The sequence below is a fragment of the Eulemur rufifrons genome, chromosome 1 (assembly GCF_041146395.1).
Source record: "Eulemur rufifrons isolate Redbay chromosome 1, OSU_ERuf_1, whole genome shotgun sequence".
NCBI classification, from domain to species: Eukaryota; Metazoa; Chordata; class Mammalia; order Primates; family Lemuridae; genus Eulemur; species Eulemur rufifrons.
The window spans coordinates 24,503,115-24,524,816 of NC_090983.1; the positions used below are offsets into that span (position 1 = coordinate 24,503,115).

General features: G+C 38.0%; 1 protein-coding gene across 3 annotated transcripts in view; it reads right to left on the bottom strand.

The window, feature by feature from the left end:
- Positions 1–21,702, bottom strand: part of UNC80 (unc-80 homolog, NALCN channel complex subunit) — a 194,559-nt gene continuing 172,857 nt past the window's right edge. For 2 of the 3 annotated variants that reach the window (XM_069467676.1, XM_069467685.1), the window contains 9 exons: positions 19,099–19,283; positions 18,358–18,523; positions 16,796–16,975; positions 14,076–14,214; positions 11,526–11,582; positions 4,174–4,255; positions 3,114–3,225; positions 2,281–2,480; positions 1–267 (listed from right to left, as the gene is read on the bottom strand). In XM_069467676.1, the coding sequence (XP_069323777.1) occupies positions 1–267; positions 2,281–2,480; positions 3,114–3,225; positions 4,174–4,255; positions 11,526–11,582; positions 14,076–14,214; positions 16,796–16,975; positions 18,358–18,523; positions 19,099–19,283 (1,388 nt within the window). The remainder of the gene's footprint in view (positions 268–2,280; positions 2,481–3,113; positions 3,226–4,173; positions 4,256–11,525; positions 11,583–14,075; positions 14,215–16,795; positions 16,976–18,357; positions 18,524–19,098; positions 19,284–21,702) is intronic. The other variant, XM_069467694.1, reaches the window with a different exon arrangement.

The window sequence follows — 21,702 nt, forward strand, 5'->3', positions numbered from 1 at the left end:
TTAAACATGAGATTCATCTAGGACTACATCTGTCTCCCCCAGCTCAGTGGGAGTAAAAGTGAACTGGCTGGACAGCAGAGGGTTCTCCATGCCATTTTCCTCGCTGATGTGAAGGACAGTGTCTCCATGCTGTAGGAGGCTGGATGTCTCCAGGCCTGTGAAGTCATCAGGGTCTGAGAGTCGAGTAGAGAGCGGACTAAGTGCTGTAGCACCTTGTGCGTCTGTGTCCTCCTTCTTTTCTCCTTCTTCAGTGGAGATGGCCTCACTCTATGATCAAAAGGATCATAACATCATGGAAAGGTAGGCTGGATACCAGAGAAGAATATTGAAAAATGTTGTCTAGCTGTTATCTAAGGAACCAGAAGGCCAGTCCCAGTTGTAGCCTTTGTCATAGGTAAGATTTTATATAGACCCTTCCAACTTTCTAAGCCTTGTTTTTCTAACCTGTAACGTGAGCATAATTTTTTGTTTTGCTTACCTTGTAGACTGTGAGGATTAAATGAGATAATAATGGTAAGTGTTGAAATGCTCTTTAAGCCTTAAAGACTATACAAACGTAAATAGTAATATTGCCTTTTAGTTTTCTTTAAATACCACATGAGAAGAATGTGGAACCTATAGGAATTCATTTATTAAAATCAAAGGAAGGAAAAAATCAAAGCAACAAGAAAAATATCAAAACAATGTGGGAAAAGATTAAAACAAAAACTTTCTCAGAAGGCTCAATATTTAAAGGCTTTGTCTAAATTGGTAACTTCATTATTTTTTAGTTGAACTATTTTTCAGCTATGTATTACAGGTTGAGTATCTCTCATGTGAAATGCTTGGAATCAGAAGTGTTTCAGATTTCAGATTTTTTTTGATTTTGGAATATTTGCATTTATACTTACCTGGCTGAGCATCCCTAATATGAAAATCTGAAATTTGAAATGCTCTAATGAGCATTTTCTTTCTTTTTTCTTTTCTTTTTTTTTGAGACAGAGTCTCACTCTGTTGCCTGGGTTAGAGTGCCGTGGCGTCAACCTAGCTCACAGCAACCTCAAACTCCTGGGCTCTAGCAATCCTTCTGCCTCAGCCTCTCGGGTACCTGGAAGGGACTACAGGCATGCGCCACCATGCCTGGCTAATTTTTTCTATTTTTAGTTGTCTGGCTAATTTCCTTCTATTTTTAGTAGAGATGGGGTCTCACTCTCCTGAGCTCAAGCAATCCTCCTACCTCAGCTTCCCAGAGTCTTTGAGCATTTTCTGAGAGTGTCATATCAGCACTCAAAAAGTTTTGAGACATGAGAAGAACACCATGTGAAGACAGAAACAGAAATTGGAATACTGAATCTACAACCAAAGGAATGCTCTAGATTACTAGCCATCACCATAAAGAGAGGCAAAGAACAGAAATCAACCCTGATAACACCTTGATTTCAGACTTCTAGCCTCCACAGCTGTGAGACAATAACCTTCTGTTGCTTAAACCACCAAAAAATAAAAATAAAAAAAGTTTTGAATTTTAGAACATTTTCAATTTTGCATTGTCAGGTTAGGGATGCTCAAGCTGTATATACCTGCTTCCAATGGTTATTTTAGCTGTGAGGTATTTTCTCTTAAATTTTTTTTTTTTATTCTTATTTCAGCATATTGTGGGGGTATAAAAGTTTAGGTTACGTATATTGCCCTTGCCCCCGAATCCCGAGTTCTCTTAGATTTTTCGTAACTAAAAATATGGAGACTTCTCTTGGTCCTTCTTAAGTAGATATATTCCTGGCCATATGCTGTTTTTTTTTTTTTTTTTTTTTTGTGATAGAGTCTCACTCTGTTGCCCAGGCTAGAGTGAGTGCCGTGGCGTCAGCCTAGCTCACAGCAACCTCAAACTCCTGGGCTTAAGCAATCCTTCTGCCTCAGCCTCCCAAGTAGCTGGGATTACAGACATGCGCCACCATGCTCGGCTAATTTTTTCTATATATTTTTAGTTGTCCAGCTAATTTCTTTCTATTTTTAGTAGAGACGGGGTCTCGCTCTTGCTCAGGCTGGTCTCGAACTCCTGCGCTCAAACAATCCTCCCGCCTAGGCCTCCCAGAGTGCTAGGATTATAGGCGTGAGCCACCGCACCCGGCCAATATGCTTTATATAGATTTTCTTTTTCATGATGGCAGGACCAGTGTCTGTTGGGATAACAAGGCATTGCAGACCCAGACTTAATTATGTGGAATAAATTTGCATATCCAAGTGGTTCCTAGAAATAAGTATGCAGTGAGCAAGCCTTGCCCGTTTCTCTATCGCCCTCACCTGCTTGGGAGACAGGCTGTGGAGATCCGCAACAACTATGGCAGGGGAAGACGTGAGGACTGGATCGTCCATTTTTTCTGGTTTCCTAGATGGAGCTGGGCTGCAGCCCTGTGGTTGACCTGTGGCAGGATGTGCCTCTGTTGGGGCAGCTGCTGGCTCTGGCTGAGCCTCAATGAAGGTCACAGATCTTTTCTGATCCGCTGTAGGTCAGAGGTGAGGCAGTAGGTGGGGGGAAATTGGGGAAAATACACTGTTAGTGCTTAATAATTGGTTTTAACCAGTGTCACCTAGCTTTTCTTAATAAAGACATTGCTGGCTTATTAATAAATGAGAGCATGTTTGATTATTTTGTACATGTTTGATTTCATCTTCTTACAAAGAGTAGGACTTGGGTAGAAAAATCATTTTTATATAAAATGGCCTAAAACAAGATTTTCATGGAGCATTAGGTGGAACTTGAGCATTCCTCAGAACACCTGCCAACAGGACTTAAAAGTCTCTATTACTCATCATACCTTTATCTTCAGTAGTACATATAACAAACCCTGTTCTTGGTTTGAATAAAGAAAACACAAGCCTCTATGGCCAAGTTTAATAGTATTAGTGGTTTACCTTGAGCTCTTCCATTTACCTAGTTTCATAGGGGTAGGGACAGGAGTTGGGGAAGGCAAGAAGGAAAAAAGGCACTAAAATTTTCTGAGAAACTTCTTCCCTTATCTTAACCTCCCCAAAGGTGTGCTTATCTGCATCAGCTCAGTTTTTTCAGGCCTTCCTGGCTGAGTCGCATGGTATCAAGTCCATGGTATAGTTGGAGGGGACACAGGAGGCCTCACCAGATGGCTTCGTTTTAGGTTGAATGCTCCTGCGAGTGGTCGACAGCCGAGCTGCGTGACGATTTTTGGATTCAGTCTGAGTCTTCTGACGTGATAGTAGAGGACGTCTCAGCTAAAGAGAATAGGCAAAATAAACTTGCAGGAGGGTCTAACTGCCTGGGAGGAAACACTATGCTCAGAGGATTCTGACTATATAGTTGTTTTTTAAATTTATGTGTCTGTGGACTCTTAAAGTTGTTCCTTACATCTATAGCTGATAAACTTCTTTCTGCTTATTTAACTACAAGTATTTTCTTCTGGCATCTTCTTTCACCAATTCATCTCCTGGCTATTACTCCTTTATCTATCCCAGTAACATTAATTAACATAATTTAAATTGTAAATTTGAGAATTTCAGGGATTTTAGGATGCAAAACTAATAATTATTGCTTACTGATCAACCTTTGCTCATCTAAAAATTGTAGTTGAATATATATATGCTAACTTTCAAAGGGGAGATTTATTAAAAAAAAAAAAAAAACTATTGCTGGCTAAGTATGTGGTACCTGAATCACAACTGGGAAGCTCCCACTGAAGCAACACTGAAAAGCCTCGTTTAGATTTTTATTTAGAAAGTAACATACAAGAATTCTACCTAAGGAAATTGGTAAAGATGACCCTTACTCCAGTTTGTTTTAAATTAAATCATTAATCTCAAAATGAGGAAGAAAGGACTTCTTTGTCTTTGCCTCTATGCAGAAACATTCATTTCATAAACTGTATAACAAATCTCCGTCAGTAAGTTTGGCTGGGAAAGTTAGTTTCTGGATAGGGAACAAATAGAGTTACAGGCTCACTTTATTAAGTCATTGGCTTTGCCAATAAGAATATTCAAAGCTAAAATAGAAGCTTAAAATGCTCAGCTTGTGCCCAAGTACTTACCATATTTTAAAGTTGCTCTGTACTGCTTATTTCAGATAGGGAGAAGGTAAAATATAATCTTAATATACATGCACATTAAAAATTGAATAGAGCTTCCATTTCATAGGATGATTCTCTTGCCTATTCAGGGTCTGCTTACCTGCCTCAGGCCCCTCTTCCTCCCCAGTGGCTGCTGAACAAGGAGGTTCTGTTGGCCAGGTTCACTCTGTACACTTGCCACCCTGTCAAGCATCAACAATGTTAGTGTACCCTGGAGAGAGTACAGAAGACCATTCTCTGGTGGGTGTTAGCCAAAATCACTTATATGACACAGTCACTTCAAAGATACCATTATCTTTGAAGGATGGTTGGGAAAGAGTCCCTGGGATAGGGGTTTTCAAAGGTTTGGGAGGGAGGAAAAGGCCTTATAGCCCCAAGCTGCCAAAATTGAGATTCGGTTTTCAATCACTGCTGCCGTATCTATCATTCAGCAAAACATTGGTTTGATCACACCCATGGTTTGGAAGCCACCAAAAGGTTTAAGATGTCATATTCTAATCTCAATTTTTTTTCCAAGGGGAAGGGAAAAGGTAGTGACAAACAAACACAAACAACTCTATTACATGGATGGGAACACCTTTTTTAAAATTGCAATTTAAATGAAAATAAGATGGACAAATATCAAACACATCAGACACAGAATCCATTTGGGTGAAGGGGCACATTCAACACATGTTTGCAGCCTGAAGTCTCTGTGACTACTGAATAAATGAATAGTCACATGGGTAGACAATTAAATGTTCTTTTAAAATAGTCTTAGATTTAAAAGGCTGGCAAAGTCTTTTTTTTTTTTATTATTATTTTCTTTTTGACCTTCAGTCCTGGTGTCAATGGCAAAGTCTTTAAGCTATCATTACAACTCAGGAGCTTTAACATTGAGTAACTGCACTCAAACATACTGTGCAGTTTATAAAAGGAACAACCTGCTCCCCCCAAATTTACTGTGTATGTGTGTCTTTCATATGCAAAAATGACTGGAAGTGGTTGCTATTTTAGTGTTAGGTGAAGCTGAAAATACTACTATGGGCCCATGGTCCTTTATCATTCTGCATGCATGTATAATAGATATTTATAATGAGAGTGGGGGTGAAAAAAAGAAATATACTGTGCCCCAGAGAACACTGTAATTCTGTGGATGATGTCAATGTGATTATTTGGTTAATGGGTAATTAATTTCTGCTTTGCCTTTGCAAAAGGAGAGTCATCTACAGATAGTTTTTAGTGTAAAATATTCCACAGAGGAATCCAAAGTCAGCAACTGTCTAGGAAAAAGAAAGTGAGACTATATCTATTTATTTCAATTTGTTTTAAAAAAATGAGCTATCTAAATACCTAGCTGCAGTTGGAGGGAGAGAAATTGGTGGCAGGATGGGCAATCAGATGTTTCCCCTTTTGTGTTAACAACTGGTTAATCATCACATAGTTGACACAGTCATATCTGTCATTTTTTAAAAGTCTTACATTTCCACTAGAAGAAGATCAATAATTCCCAAATGGGGTTCATCAAAATTTTTATGAAATAGAGATGTAATTATACCATTTGGGGTACCCAATCACAAAATCCCATAAAGAGTACCAAAACATGTTTTTGAACTTTCTTGTTCTCCTGAATATCCAGTTCAAAAGATCAATGTACTTTATCCTTATACATATATAACCTTGTAGCATATATATGACCTTTCTGTGAGGAAAGAAAATTACCCCAAAGGAACAAAGCAATAAATTCTGATAAGCAATCCAAACTATGTTGCTGGCATGTCTGAAATGACATCTCCTGATTAATTATACATTTTAACACGGACGTGTCTGTTAAATTGGAAAGAGCATTCAATTAACCATATGCACAAAAGTAGAAACAAGTTTCTCCCAATACCAAGCAAAGCTTTCATTGGAATGGATTCTTCATTGATAACTAAATGTTACCTCAGTTCCCTTGGCCATAAAGGGAGGTTAATACTTACCAACGACCTCCCATTAAGGTAGAGAAAAGAAGTCAATTGATGTAAAATGGTTTGAACATGAAAAGTGATATATATAGCATGCTTCCTTGTTTTACATTTGATTTGTAGTGAGTTTATTGCTTCTAGAATACTAAAAGGAAGTAGGTAATAAAATGTTTGGAAAATAATTGGGCAGAGAAAATGAAATCGAGGCAGTCCACTTGTCTCATTTTTATTCAGTAATCTGAGATTGTGAGAAAAAATGGTGCAAGAAAAGAAAAGAAAAGAAATACATGTTACTCAGGGAGTGTTAAATGTCAAAATGTAATGATAATTTCATGATGATTATTCCAAGAGGATCATAAGCATCAAAATTTTCTCTGTGGATAGAGAGGCTTATATCTAAAAAATGTATCAAATTGATAGCTTTAGTTCTATGAAAATGATATAGTATTTTATCATGGAATGCACACATCAAAGATGAAATTACAAAACATATCCTTGGAAATACATCCCAGCTGATAATTACACTCTCCCTAAAAATGTGATTTTATATTTGGAATATCAAAGGCTGCCTTAACTTGTATACAGTTAGGACACATTAAAAATAAACAGCCAGAAAAGTTAATAACAGGCATAATTTAGACACATTTCTTTTTCTGGGGTCTATATCAAATTGAAGTTGCAAATAAAAAGTAGTTTCAATTTAGCTTCTCTCCCCATCATATGATATTTCAGTCATCTGAAGGATTTGTGATGCATGACTGTAAGATGTGCAATACTAAAATGAACCAAGAGAAGACCAAGGTGTTTGCATTAAGCACCACTCTATGTTACACCCTAGTTTCTATTTGAATTTTTTGAAACAGTCCCATCATAGTCCTCATCTACCACAACTGCAATAATCAAAATTATTTTCCCCTTTAGGGAAATATTGTTTTATTTGATAGGCTCAAATTTTAAAATATTATATTCCAGTAGGCCATTGAATCCTTTTGAATAACTAAATCACTATTTCACATATCACTGTCATAAAAAATAACTCCGAAAAGTTGAGACTCTGTCAAGATATGTCAGAGTAGTGGGGCAAGTTTTAAAAACTGTAACTCATGGAGAAAAATGCTTTCCTGAAATTTTTATTCTTGGGAATGAGATATGGCTGATTTCCACTGTTTTGGTTAAGTAATAAGGTGAAATAATAAGAATATAAGCAAATAAAACTTTCTAAATTGAAGCTAACATCTTCCAACATATTTGGAAATAAATCATCTCTTATATTTTTGAATCACTGAAAAATATCACTATGGCAAACTGTATAATGGTCTAGGTGTTAGAGAAGTAAATGTAACTGGGGCTTGGTACAACTGGTGTGACTTAAACTGTTCACACAAAACAAAAACATCTTATTTGAAATGCAAAGAAGTAATTTACAAACTAAGGGAATTTAGGCAATATTAGGAAGAGATACAAATTACCTCTTTTCCCCTGTGTCCCCATGATTGGCCCAAATTGTAGTATATAAATATGTGTGCATATCCTAACGGAACACACACCTAATAATATTTCTTAAAATAAAAGGTAGATGAACAAGGGGCCATTCAGCAATGCAATAAAAAGTCACATCATTCATCTCAATATTACAAAAACATTGTAGATTGATTTTAAGTAGAAGCACTGGGTAAGACCAGCACACGGAAAAGGGGATTAGTATTTTCATTGCTTTTTTCTGTGCTTTGGTTTCACTTTTAATATGGTTATAGAAATGTAGAGGAGAAACACAAGATACACAGGATAGCCATTTACCGAGCAATTGCCTTGTGATGAGAAAGCATAAAGCTCCCAAAGGAGCGATAAGGCATTTATAGGGAACGGGGAAGTAAACAGTAGACTAAATCCTAATTTCCCCTCTCCCAATACAAGGTTATTGTTTAGATTTTACTTAGCCTCCACAACATCCACGAGAATATATTTTAAGGGCCACAGAATTTAGAGCTTAGAGGCTGGAGTCAGATCGAAAGGGGGAATAGAATAATCTAGATCTTAGATATCCTGTGAGAACTGAATTAGCAAAGAATGGCAAAGTACATATCTGTGTATCACAATGCACATTTTCTTAGCCATTAACTCTCAGCTACATAAAAAGGTTGTTTTAATTTTTTTCTTTGTACTTTGAAAGTACTTGCCAAATTTTTATACTTGAAAACTGTGGATGATCATACAATGGGTTCCACTAAATAAACTATTTTATTTCATCTTACTTAGACTATATAGTCTTATTCAAACATCCTTATTTTTCACTGTGATTTAAAATTACCCTTATACAATCAAATAGCATTATAATCTCTTTTTTTTTTTTTTTTTTTTTGAGACAGAGTCTCACTCTGTTGCCCAGGGTAGAGTGAGTGCCGTGGCGTTAGCCTAGCTCACAGCAACCTCAAACTCCTGAGCTCAAGGGATCCTCCTGTCTCAGCCTCCCGAGTAGCTGGGACTACAGGCATGTGCCACCATGCCCGGCTAATTTTTTCTATATATATTTTTAGCTGTCCATATAATTTCTTTCTATTTTTAGTAGAGATGGGGTTTCGCTCTTGCTCAGGCTGGTCTCGAACTCCTGAGCTCAAACGATCCGCCCACCTCGGCCTCCCAGAGTGCTAGGATTACAGGCGTGAGCCACCGCGCCCGGCCTATATTCTCTTTTTTTAAAATTAGAGTTGAATGTCAATTCCTGCCCTTCAAAATGTTTAACATGTCTAACCAAAATCTAATTGTCTGGTATAAACATCTGGTCTTAAGTGCTTGAGTAACTTCTGTTGTGTCTCTATTTTTCTAGAGAGAAAATATTTCCATAGTATGTGTATATTTGGGGGCAGGGACGGGGAAGAAACATCTATAATGAGTTTTTATACTTGTAAGTATAAAAACTTACAAGTATAAAATTCTCTCTAGAGAATTCTCCCATGGAACATTATTTCAGTATTTCTCAAGAGCACAATGTTTCTAACAGGCTATTTCTTCGAATGAATCTTTCAAAGAAACCAGTTTGCACAGTTTTTAAAAAATCCTAGAAGTATCCTGAAAGAAGTGATAAGTTGAAAAAAAGAAAAGAAATCCTTGAAGTAATTTTCAATAGGTGTATAAAATTTTATTGGTTTCTACCTATTCATCAGGTTATCTTGGTCTCTTCCTCATTTAGCCCACTTAGTCCAACTTGCCCTTTTTGTCTAAAACAAATGTTTTTTTTCAAAAGCAAATTCTCATGAAAGTTTAGCAAAATGTTATGGGCCGGTGGTGAGAGGAGCAGGATTTATTATTTCCCCCTGGGCATGCTTCCTGATATTCTCTAAGCTTTGCAGCCAGATTTTTCTTAGGACTATTTTGGGTGTATTTTAGTTCCTGAGTGTTGGAGTGTGTGCTAAATGTAATTTACTTGGTTAATGCCTTACTGCTTTAGGATTTTAAGAGTCTGCAGCATAAAGAAGTCTCATGCCAAAAATAAGAAAACCTGGAAACCAAATATAAAAAGCATATATCCTATTTTGTAGACCCACCTCCTAGTAAATGGCAAAAGTTCCTCTCCTCCAAAGAGAACTCGGTGACATGATGGAGTTCGAGAGATTTGCAGGATATGGCAAAGGTGGATGTGCTACTGGTTGGTGGGATGCCTCTGCGTTAACATAATTATTTCAGAATCCAGAATGAATGCCTCATCTTTTCATTTCTTAATGACCACAACTGAGTCTGGGTGTCTGATACCCAGAACTAAAACGCAACAGTTACAGGAACAACAGACCAACAACAGTTGATCTAAGACAGTCATCAAAGTACTGACATGATTGACTAATTCAGTTGTAGACAAAATCTATACCTTTGCTTCGGAACCAGTCTCACTTAGCAAAAGCTTTGGGTTTATTCCCATTGATACTGGAACCAGGGTAGACTAACTAAGCTGGTTTAGATAACTACAAATCAGTCATCTGAACCCTGAGCCCGCCAAAGAGGGCCAACTCAAACTCCTGCCTCTTCTCACCACCCCTGCACTAGTACTTACTCATCGAGAGTAGTATTTGGCCTAATTAGAAAAGCTCCAGCACAAAGCCAGCTAAACGGAAGTCTGATTTAATCCTTTCTGCTCAGTAGGTCACTGAAATTATCTTCTAATCAAGGTTCTCCTATCCCTTATGTAATTTTAAGCATTAAATAAATGCATTCTTTGAAAGCAATGGTCACCCTGCTAGACTTGGTTCAAATCTCTTCAAAGACTGCCGACAATTAAGGGAAGCCCTTTTGTGGATGGTTTGTTTCTCAACTTCCTCCTTGCCCCCAAAGCTCCTGCTAATGGAACTGCCTGCACTTCGCAGCACTTCCACATTTACCACCAATAAGAGACTGATCTGTCAAGGTGAGGGCTCGCAAACACGAATGTCATGAATTATGGATCTGGTAAATAAATTAAAAAAAAGATACACTCAATGATGGACTATGTTTCCCATTTTCAATTGCAAAAGAAAATGTGAAATCTGAACAAGATGCAAAGAAAAGAAAAGACAACTTTTCACAGGAACAGCCTCTCAACATTTCCTCATCTTTGTGATAAAGCAATAAACACAGGTATCTTGTACTCACTATGTAATGCAGACCTGAAAAGGAACGTTTTCTCTTGAGATGGAACAAAGACACTCTAAGGATGAACAAGAAGCCTTACCCCTAATGAGGATTAGTTGAGAGGTGTGAATCAACAGCACAAGATTAGGAATGTTTGACGTGGTTTATCTGAGTGTTAAAGGTGCAGTCCCCTTTTCTGAAGCTTTAAACTATTAGTCAAGACATTATTTCGCTGGCATCATATGACTTCTCTTACTTACCAAGAAATGTTTGTGTCTGATATTTCATGGCAAGTTTGGGAGTCACCTTGGTGCTAGAACAGAGATTCTTTATATAAGTGTTGCTTCAACAAGCTACTATAAGAGCCTGCCAAATAGCATGCATCAAAAAGAAGGAAGTACAGTATATAAATTGTATCAACATTGCTATTCTTCCTAACGCATCGTTGTTTTCTTACCATCAATGGTATTAGCTAAAAGACCTGTCTTGATTTAGTAAGGGGCTTCCTGATGATGGAGCTATATTAAATTAAAGGATCCCTGAAAAACAATTCTTAATGAATATCACCATGGGAGGGAATGATTAGGTGGGATAAATTTGACGTTTGGCATATCAAACTTTTTAGATACTCATAGGATTCAAGCCCCATAGAAAATTCTACAATTTGTTTGTTTGTTTTTAGTAAGCTTTTAAGGCCATTTGTGATTGCGCTCTGAAGCTGAAAATGAAGGAGGGTTTGCTACACCTTTGACTTCCAGGCTCGTATGTTTATGAACAACAAAGGGCAAGAAATGGAAATAGATATCAAGACGGGGCGAGAAGAGACAGAGAAGACAGAGAGACAGAGGAGACAGGGAACAGCTAGTTTCCCAGCACAGACACCAATAGACAGGTAGCATTGACACTGTACCTAGAGAGGCTGCCTTCAGCGGCCAGGCCCTGGGAGTCATCGAGGACATTAGGTTCACTGCAGGAGGGGTAGGGAGATGAAGCATTTAGGGAAAGAAAATGAAAAAAAAAGAAAAAAGGCATGCAATTTTCTGCTTCCAAGAACCAAAAATAAATAGATTTAACAGAACAAGGAAGGAAAGGAGACAGTCAACCATTTCACCTTGTGCTGGGTTTGTCAAGACATAGGACTCAAGGCAATGGGGGAGGAAGGACTTTGGATGGATACAGCTCTCAGAGTGATCTATTCATTGGTCAAGAGTTAAAATGAACTCCAAATGGACCTGTGAGCTCTGAAACGCATTGCAGAATGAATCTGGAGAAGATGAAACTATCCTTCCCTTTGGTAACCATTGGCTAGGTGGTTATTATTTTTAACCTGTCTTATGTATGGTTGTTAGCCAGGACCCTGCTTCTACCTTGTGCATTCTGACATTGTCACACAGAAACCACTTACCATGAACTGCCACAACCAAGCTCTTGGAACTGATGCCATTAAGAAAAGCAAAGAAAGAACCCAACTTCCCCTGCTAATTTTGCAATGAAAATGCAAGTAAACAAACGGAAGGAAGATATCTTGGAAAATTCACATAGAACTCTCATTTACCTCCTTACTCTCCATCCTCTAGTGACTGAATTATAAATGCCAAAAGAAGAAACCTATCAGGTTGGTGAGAGAATAATTAAATAGTTTATCAGTTTATTTTTATGTAGCTGAACTGAGATCTGTGAACAGAAGCTGTCATACTTTTTCTGTCTTTTCTTCAGTGCCTAGCATTGAGCTAAGCACCCATGAGGCACTCAATAAATACTTGTTAAATTGAATGGAATTAGACCATTTAGAAAAGTGGAGTGCCTGCCCCCAAAGAATTGAGGTTTACCTAATTGTACACTGTAAAAATAACCTCTGTTCCCCGGCAGAGGCTCACTTTCCCTATTGTACAAAGACAGCATTATCTTAACTAGTTTTGCAAAATGTGACTCAAGCTCAAAGAGTTTAACTATATTATTTTTTCTGGATTTCTAATATGTCTGTAATAGGACAAATTTTGTCCCTGGAAACAAGTTAACCCCTTAATGGATATACAGAAAAAGAACTGATGGTCCGGTTATTTTAGGTAAGTGACAACAACAACAACAAAAACAAGAAAACTCTGTTTAAAATTCCTACAGTTCTATAACTTGAATAAAACTTTTAAATAAATTGCTATTTTCTTTTATTCTTCATAGAACCTTGTACATTGCTAGCAATTAAAAATAAATTAATAGCTACCAATATTAACTGTTCATATGACTTTCCATCTTTTTTTGCACAAGTTATTGTTTGGCTCTGATTTTGTTCACACATTTTGTTTATGACTTTCTTTTCAAAGGAAAATTACCAAATAATAGGTGAAACAATCTCTTACAATGATAGGAAGCTTATGTAGTATTAACCTTTGTAATAGTTAAATGGCACTTACATAAAATATTGCCTTTTTAAAAAGTATGCATTTTACTTGTTTATCATTTTTTATCATTTTCCCCTATTATTTGATATTCTCCAAACTTGGGCTTTATTTCACAAATTTTATTTCATCTTTGTAGTTCATGAACCATTTACTAAAGGATTTGGGTACAGATAATTATTCTTGCATATAAACTGGTTTTTATCTAAACATTACAATGTGCCCTGACTTTTATTATTTTCCTTATGTGAACTGTACCACAATGACTCTATAGGTATTAAAAAATAAGCAACAAACTATTAATAATTAAAAGCACATAAAGCCAATTCTTTGAAATAATTCAATTCCTGGTGTGAACATAACACTGGTTCTTAGATAATGTTTTTACTCTTCTCAGATCATTTTCTGTATTGTACTTTTATTGTATGTGTATATATCTTGGAAGATTTTTTTACTTATATTCTTAGAAGGCAGACAACATATAAAGAAAATATGTAAAAGGATTTGGTCATGGAATCATAGAACTATTGATAGAGAAGTTACATTAAAAGATAATTTTAGCCAACTTCCACATTTCACAGAGGGGAAAACTATGGGCTATTGTTAAATGACCTGCCCAAGGTCACACATAGTGGCATAGATCCTTTTCTGCTTGGTGAAGCATCACTATCTTTGACTAAATACTGATGACATATCAGAAGCCTAAACTTTACCAAATACATCAAGCAAGTCCTATATTCTTGCCAAGCACTCATTATTACCTTAGCTAATGATAAATCTGAAATACAAGAATGTCATTCGACAACCAGAAAGAAGACCATGGAATTTATGGAAATTTTTAAGGAGAGACAATGCTTGGATTAGAAATTCAGATCTCTTCTACTAGTCTGGCTTAGAAAACTGCACATTGTTCTGTGTAGGAACCTAGTTGAAAAGTTCTTTGTTGAATGATCTCTCTAAAAACATTACCACTGCTTTCAGCCTTTGTAGAATAACAGAGTGTATTTTCAGAATTTTCATCTTTGCCCCCAAACGCAGAGTATAATATAGCCATGGCTCTTTACCTCTGGCTGGGTAACATGCCCACCTCAGCCTGAGGTGCAGACATGCTGGAGACATGGCTGGAGAACCGCCTCCTTCCAATGGCGCTCAGGAGGTAAGCTTCTTGTTCACTTACCACACTGGGCATGCTTACAGAGTCATCTGAAAGGGTCAAAGGAATACAGTGTTATAAAAACTATGACACTGATCAGAAAACCCAACCAAGGCTGTTCCTGGGTTCTATCCTTGACTTGAGTACAACCTTAGAACGGTCTCTAAAGGGGGGACCAAAAACTAAGACCTTTGGAGTAATAATTTGTCATGTCCGTACATCCCCCACCCTCCCACACTAAAACAGCCTTCTTAAAATAAATGTAAACTTCTTGTCCATTTTTACAAGTAGATTATTTCTGAAAGTCAATAGGCACCTGCAAATTTAAGATTTCAGAAAGCTTGAATATAAATTTTTAAAACTTGGCAGGGATAGTTCAGTAAGGGACTTTGTTATTGAATGGGTCAAGTACATGTCCTTGACATTCAAAAGCTGCATTCAGGTACATTTAATGAGTTCTAGTCTCTGACAACGGAAAGACTCTTTCAGGTGTTTTTTGGTTTGTTTTCTTGGGGACACTGGTCTCCCACTCTTGGCCTTAAGCCATCTTCTGGCCTCACCCTCCTGAGTAGCTGGAATTAACAGGTGTGAGTCACCACTCCAGGCTCTTAGATATTTTTAGGAAAAATATTTGAAAACCTATGAAAAGTGCTAGAAATTTTAATTTTCTATCTAATGACTGACTTGAAATTGATTCTTGTTATAGAATGGCATTATTTCCTTTTTAATTGTGTTCACAGAGAAGAGAATAAGCAAATTTGCCTTAAAAATAATGGAAAACCTGATAGGATAGATTGAGCTATTTCTACAAAGGCCTTTCCCAGATCCCATTGATTTTCCACCTTTATTTGTACTCATACATCACCTAACACTCCCCCAATATTTGTTTGGTGGCTAATGATGCACTGTCTTCCATTAACCCTTTTGTTAAGTGTTCTTTATTGCAAATGTCTATCACCTCCTCTACAAGATTATATCTATGATCTTAGAGGGCTGAGAACATATCTTTCTCATATTTCCTTCTTCTTTGTCTTATACCCAATAGGTCTGAATATAGGTTTGATGATTGAATGGGAAAACAGTTTAATTCAAGGCAGTCAATGAACTGGCTTTCGTATCTCTCTGTTTTAAATTAATATATACCCACAAAACAACCACACTACATCATTTATTAACAAACCTGCTTTCACTGGGATGGTCCTGATGTCTGAGAACGGAGATACTAGCAAAAATTGCATGCTTCCCAATCCCCCACCTCTGCCTCATCAGTACATGAGTGTTGGCTCTTGGGCAGTGATTTCCCTGTTTCCTCCACTTTTCTTCCCTAGCTCCTTCCTATTGGTTAGCTCATCGACTTATTCATAAAGTTACCCACAAAATATATTTAGCTCTACGACAGATAGGTAGCATCATTTTCCATCATTAAAAAAAATTGCTAGGAGAGACTAAGCATTAAAGAAAACTGGATTTTACTTTAAGTTCTGAACCATTACCAGGACTTATTGGATATCTAAACTGCTGATCTTTTTTTCTATCATTGTGTTTTCTTGGTCAAGATTTTTCAAAATTTCCCTAATTACAACTTTAGGTATATTTTCATGAGCAGTCACCAGAGCAATTTAGAGACAAGTATATCTATAGGCCAGGTGCAGGACAATATGATTATCACTTTATCTGACCCTGAAACTAAATCTGGAAATATTACTGATAAGTGTGTTTTGCCAAAGCATTTATTTCTTTTCCTCTCTTACACACCCAACTGTGGTGGGACATTAAAATACTTTCATTCATCTTAGTTAATTAAAATTCTAATCTCAACTCCCATTTCCTCTATTTAATTTAGTTCAGAGTGGGGCTTTTTGTTGTTGTTTGGTATGGAGAGGCTCTGAGTGGAGATCTAGATTTTGTTCTCATTCTTAAGGCATTGACAGCACAATTTTGCTATAAATGTTATATTAGAGTGTCTTAAATACAGCAGAAAATAACTGATGCAATTTTAAAACCCTTTAAATGACAGTAGCATTTAATGGAACCTTTCACCCTACTTTTACTTTTTAAAACCTCCTGTTAAGCATACATATGAAATATTTCTTGACCAGATTTTCCCTCATGTCAAAACCCCAAATCTGTAGCACATGCATTAGAAGCTCTTGGGCTGACCTAGTCACCGGGTAGTCTCTTAACTCAAATTTGGAAAGTATCCCTCAAGACAGCTTGCTGGTTTACATACTGGGTGGGATAGCCAGCTAGCCTTTTCTGAGTCCTGAGCATGCGCACTGCCCACTTTTCCTTGCCCAATGGGGTCATGCAAATACTTCCCCTAGTTACTTAGCCACAATTTAAATGAGAGTTAGTGGAAATATATAAGCTCAAAGAGAAATTAGGGGTCATTAAAGATTTACTTTTTGCCTGAATTCTTTCCAAATGACCAAGGCTATCAAGGAATTTATAGAAGAGCAGGCATTAGGAATCATGGAATCAGTCACATTTTCACCTTGAACCCCTTCTGTAAAAACGACTCGGGGATCAGAACTGGAAAAGATCAGAAGGGCAGAAATCCTTGCCAAGCCCCCACTAGTATGGTCAATTTATATTCTGTGTCTCCTGCCCAGATTCTTCAGGGTGACCTACTTTCCTCATCCTCCTCATCAGTCCGACTCAGTGTGTCCTGTGAAGCCTGCTGGGATGGCTCACTGTCCTGCTCCCAGACAGTCCCCGTGCCTGTGTTAGAGCGAGACATGGTGGCCAGGCTCAGCCGATAAGCAGAAGTGGAGGTGCCCACGGTACTGATGGATGTCTTCCCTTGATAGGCTGGGGGGTTCAAAAGAACAAAGGAAATGCACAGTGAGACTCTTGAAAGAAAACAGATGTTTGCTTCATCTCTGACCACTTGTATTTTTTAGGAAAGATTAGTTAAATAATGTTGCCCAGACAAATGATCTTTAGGTCAAAGCAGCGAATGGAAGTGAGGATGTTTTTAAGCAAAGGAATCAATACTGGCCACTGATGTATTTATAATTGAATAGTTTCCATGTTAGAGCATAACATCTCTAACAATGTAAAATGCTTTGACATTTTCCCCTCTCATTTCTTTTCTATTTCATTTTCCAAGGTTGGTAGGATGCAAGTGAATTTCGACCTGAATTGTAGCTTCCAGCTTGCCAGTTTTTACTGAGAAATATACCTTACCTGACACAAGCATATGAAAGTAATAACTAAGTTGTCTGATATGAACCCCACAATCAAAATCAGAATACATAATCAAAACTGTATTTTTATTTTCCTTTTCTGGAAATTACAACCTATAAAATACCCCTCAGTTCTATCTTAGATTATTTTATTATAAAGCAGAATATTTGAATAGCAGTGTATAGATTTCACTAAGATTGTATTTATCAAAATTTTTACCTTTAACACATTGTCTGCAAAGAACAATAAAAGCTTCAGAAGGAAAAATGAAAGGAAAAAATACCCAAACCCAAAATTCTATATTTTACTTGTGGATAACGACTGCCCTCTAATGGCAAATAATGATTTATTAATAATATAATTGTAAAAAGTAAGCAGTGTACTCCCAAAGAAAATCTTTTGAATAATGTAAAGAAAGTACCTCCTAGCCTGCCAACTCTAATTCAATTCTCCCCATTCCAATTTGTAAAAAGTGAAAGGCTTTATAATCTGTCAGACAAATCTGGTTCAAAATTTCCTTACTGGTAGCACTTTCTATGTGTTATTTAACCTCCACTGAGTCTCTATTTCCTCATTCTTTAAAGGAACTTTCAGTTATGCACCTTGCAGGTATTTGTGCAGATTAAAGAGAAAAACATCTGTGAAGTAATCTACCATAGAAGAGAAGCTCAATAAATGGGAGTCCCCCTTCTCTTTTTCAAAAAGGAACTGAAGGTAAGAATTTAAACAGGTTTTTTTCCCCTCCAATTAAATATTCCAGAAAGAGCTTAACTACTAAAATGAAGACTGAAAAAAATATTTAGAGAGGAATACAATTCAACTTTTATGATACCCCTTTGATTTCTGTTTTATTGATAATGATCACATGGTGGAATCTAGCAGTGTACCAAAATGGCTCACTTATCCATGGTTCCAAAACGAGTCGTGAGCTGGGCAGAGGGATTCTTTGTAGGCTGTGGGTTCCATTAGTCAAACAAATTCAAAATTCCCCCATGCATACTCACCTGATCCACTGTGAACTGCCTCTTTTAGAATTTTTAGTTCACTGTTGAACTCAGCAATGAGTGAGCTCTTACACAAAGGGCGTGGTATGAAGCGCCGCTCCAGCTGGTCAGCAATGTGTTGCCGGGCAGAAAGCTCTTCATGATTCTCTGCGGGCTGGGCCAGAAGCTGAAAGGAAGGCATGGCATTCTCAGGGCCTCAATTTTCCAGCTGTAAAATGGGCTAATTATTGTACGTACTTCATAGTTGTGAGGAGTGAATAAGGTAGTGCATGTGAAGTTCGTAGAACAGTACTACATACAGGAAGTGCTTAACAAATACATTGTTTTGAATGACTGCCCCAAGAAATCAGGACATGAAAAGAAGAACTAAAGAAATGAGTACTGAGGGTCTTGGAGGAAAAATCCCTTTTAAGTATCCCATCTTTTTCATATGTTTATTTAAGAATCGGATCTCAGTCATGCCACTGAAGATGGGAGAACATTCTCCAGACCATTCCATGGAGCCAGGCTTTCTACGGGTGGGGCGGTGGGGGCGTGATTGGTGTGAAGGTACTTCTAACATGAAATTTTATCCTCTGGGATATATTTTTTGGGCTGTTTTCTCATCAAGCATGGTGTTAACAGGCCCCACTAACTGGTTACGGCATGTTCCATGAGCACTCTTGTCATAACCCTGCCTCCATGGAGAGCAGTACATTCACGGGGGCTTGTCACGTCCAGGAAGTGAAGCACACACCCCACCTTGCACTGGATGAAAGGACGCAGGAGCACAAAGATGGGAATTCGGGTCCGCACGATGAAGTCGAGGAAGTCCCACAGGGCCAGGCCTCCCACCTTCCGCAGAGCCATCTCCTTCACCTGGAGGCTCAGCCAGTACCACTGGCTTCCAAGCTGCCTCTCAAAGCAGACGAGGATCACCTTCAGCGCTTCACACCAGGAAGAGAGAAAAGTGAGCCTGCAGACTTGTGCTTTGGAGGAACCCAACCCACATCCACAGTCCTTCTGCACTCGGAAATTCTCTGAATTTCTAAACTCTTCCTATGTTTCCAAAAACTTAATGTGTACTCTGGAGCAAGAGTGTTCTGGACATCAATACAAAAATTTGCATGGCTACCATTTCAATTCTAATTAGGAGAACACAAATGTCTTTCTTAAGTGCATTGAACTACTATTTTAGAAAATATAGAGCAATGTGGTCCACAGAACTGAAAGGGAAATGTTTTATAAACATGCTATGTGGCTAATGTTTTACTTTCCAAAAGTTTTGTCATAGTGGCTGTAAGGTAATACCTGCATATCACTCACATCCTCAGCTAAAACATGGATTTTTAAAATCTCTTCCTTTTATTATCCATAGAAATAAATATTCATGTTCTTTTTAATTTTATTTTATATTATTTGTTTTTAGAGACAGGGTCTCACTCTGTCTTCCAGGCTGGAGTGCAGTAGCATGATCATAGCTCACTGTAGCCCAGAACTCCTGGGCTCAAGCTATTCCTGCCTTAGCCTCCTGAGACTAAGGGGTGGGACTACAGGGCGTGTGCCACCAATCCTGGCTAATTTTTTTATTTTCTGTAGAGATGGGATCTCACTGTGTTGCCCAGGCTGGTCTCGAACTCCTGGCCTCAAGTGATTCTCAGCCTCTCAAAGTGCTGGGATTACAGGCGTGAACCACAGTGCCTTGTGTTATTAACAATAAAATCAAACCATGCAGAAGTGCACAAAGTTAAAAAATTAAGTCCTTTCCCTTCCTGACTCCATCCTAAACTTCTCTCCAGAGATAACCAGTAAACATCTGAGTATATCTTTCTACATAGAAAAACACCTCTTTCTCTGTCACTTTCTTTTTCACTGCATGTTATGTCTGTTACGATACCCTGTTGGATTTCTTTTACAATATCACTGTCCTCCCAGGTTCTGGCAGCCATTCACATCTATTTATCTACATCTATTTATGTTTTTCAGGAAGCAAACTTCCCAAACAGTATGTCAGGACAAACAAGAGTATTGTAAAGATGTCAAAGATTGTGATGGGAGCTTCCTCTGATGCCACAGTTCTCACCAGAGGGTCTGCCACGGGGCAGTCAGGTGAACCTGGGCCTTCCTCCTCTGTCTTAAGGCCCATCTATCTCAGCAGCTAAAAAATCTGTAAACATGTTTTGATTCTGATTAGGAGAACACAATCATCTTTCTTAAGTGCATTGGACTACTAAATGCACACAGAAATCCAACTCTCTAAAGCCCTCAAGAGTCGCATACACCTTTGCCAGCTTTAGGACATTTCCAGGGGAGAACCATGCCATGTAACCCAGGGAGAGATGTAGGAGGATACTTTCTTACCCAAATTCCTTTGCAAAATCTCACTTTTCATAGCAATTGCTCGTCTCAAGTCCTCTCCCTCAGCCAAACAAACAAATGAACGAAGAGCAACACTCCACTTTCCCTACCCTGATTCTAGTGACTTTTCCCCTGTTACTATGTGGTCGTTGGCTGCCTTTGGGTTTCTGCCATTCTGCCTGCCGCCCTCATTTCCATCAGGCCACCCTCCGCACAGAGCATATAACAAGGGGCTCAAGGACAGAGACTTTGGTGCCAGATGGCTTGGATCTGAACTCTGGCTCTGACACTTACTAACTGTGTGCCTTTAGGCAAGTTAGCCAACCTTTCTGGGCCCCAGCCTCTTCACTCCTACAATGAGAATAACATTAACTTATTTGAGTTATTGTGAGGATGTGAGCATTCAATCTGATGATAATGTAAAGCACAGAAAACTGCCTGATGCACAGTAAATGCTCAAAATAAATATAAGAATAATTTTAAAACAGAAGTTTAGTAGCCTGGCCAAGTAAGCAAAGTTTAAAAATAAAAAAAATCCCTTCACTATACAGGCAGAAAGCGGAGAGGACTGAAACTCATCAAGTATTTTCTCAGATCCTCATCTTACATGGTAAGTTCATTTTCTCCATCACCCTCTGTACAATCCCAAACCTCATGCAGGGCTCTATGTCAGAGTTTGGATTTCATTTGAACCCTAGTTTTTCATTGCTGGGGCAACTGAGCACCCATGTGGGTGGGTCCTTTGCAATTGTATTTTTTCAGTGTTTTATTCCCCCTCCTTTTTCATTCTTGTTGTCAATCATATCATTTTTCAAACACATCTCTTTATAATGCAATCCAAATAGCCCCCACACTCCCAATTCCAAGGACTTGTTTTTGTCAGTGTGTTTGCATTCACCTTTACTTCCCACCAAGATTTGCTTTGATGAAAAGACTTTCTCAGCTTTCTCCTTTTGAAATTTCCTGCTGCCAGAGCTCCTTATTCTCAGTGCTATGGCAAGAGTGGTC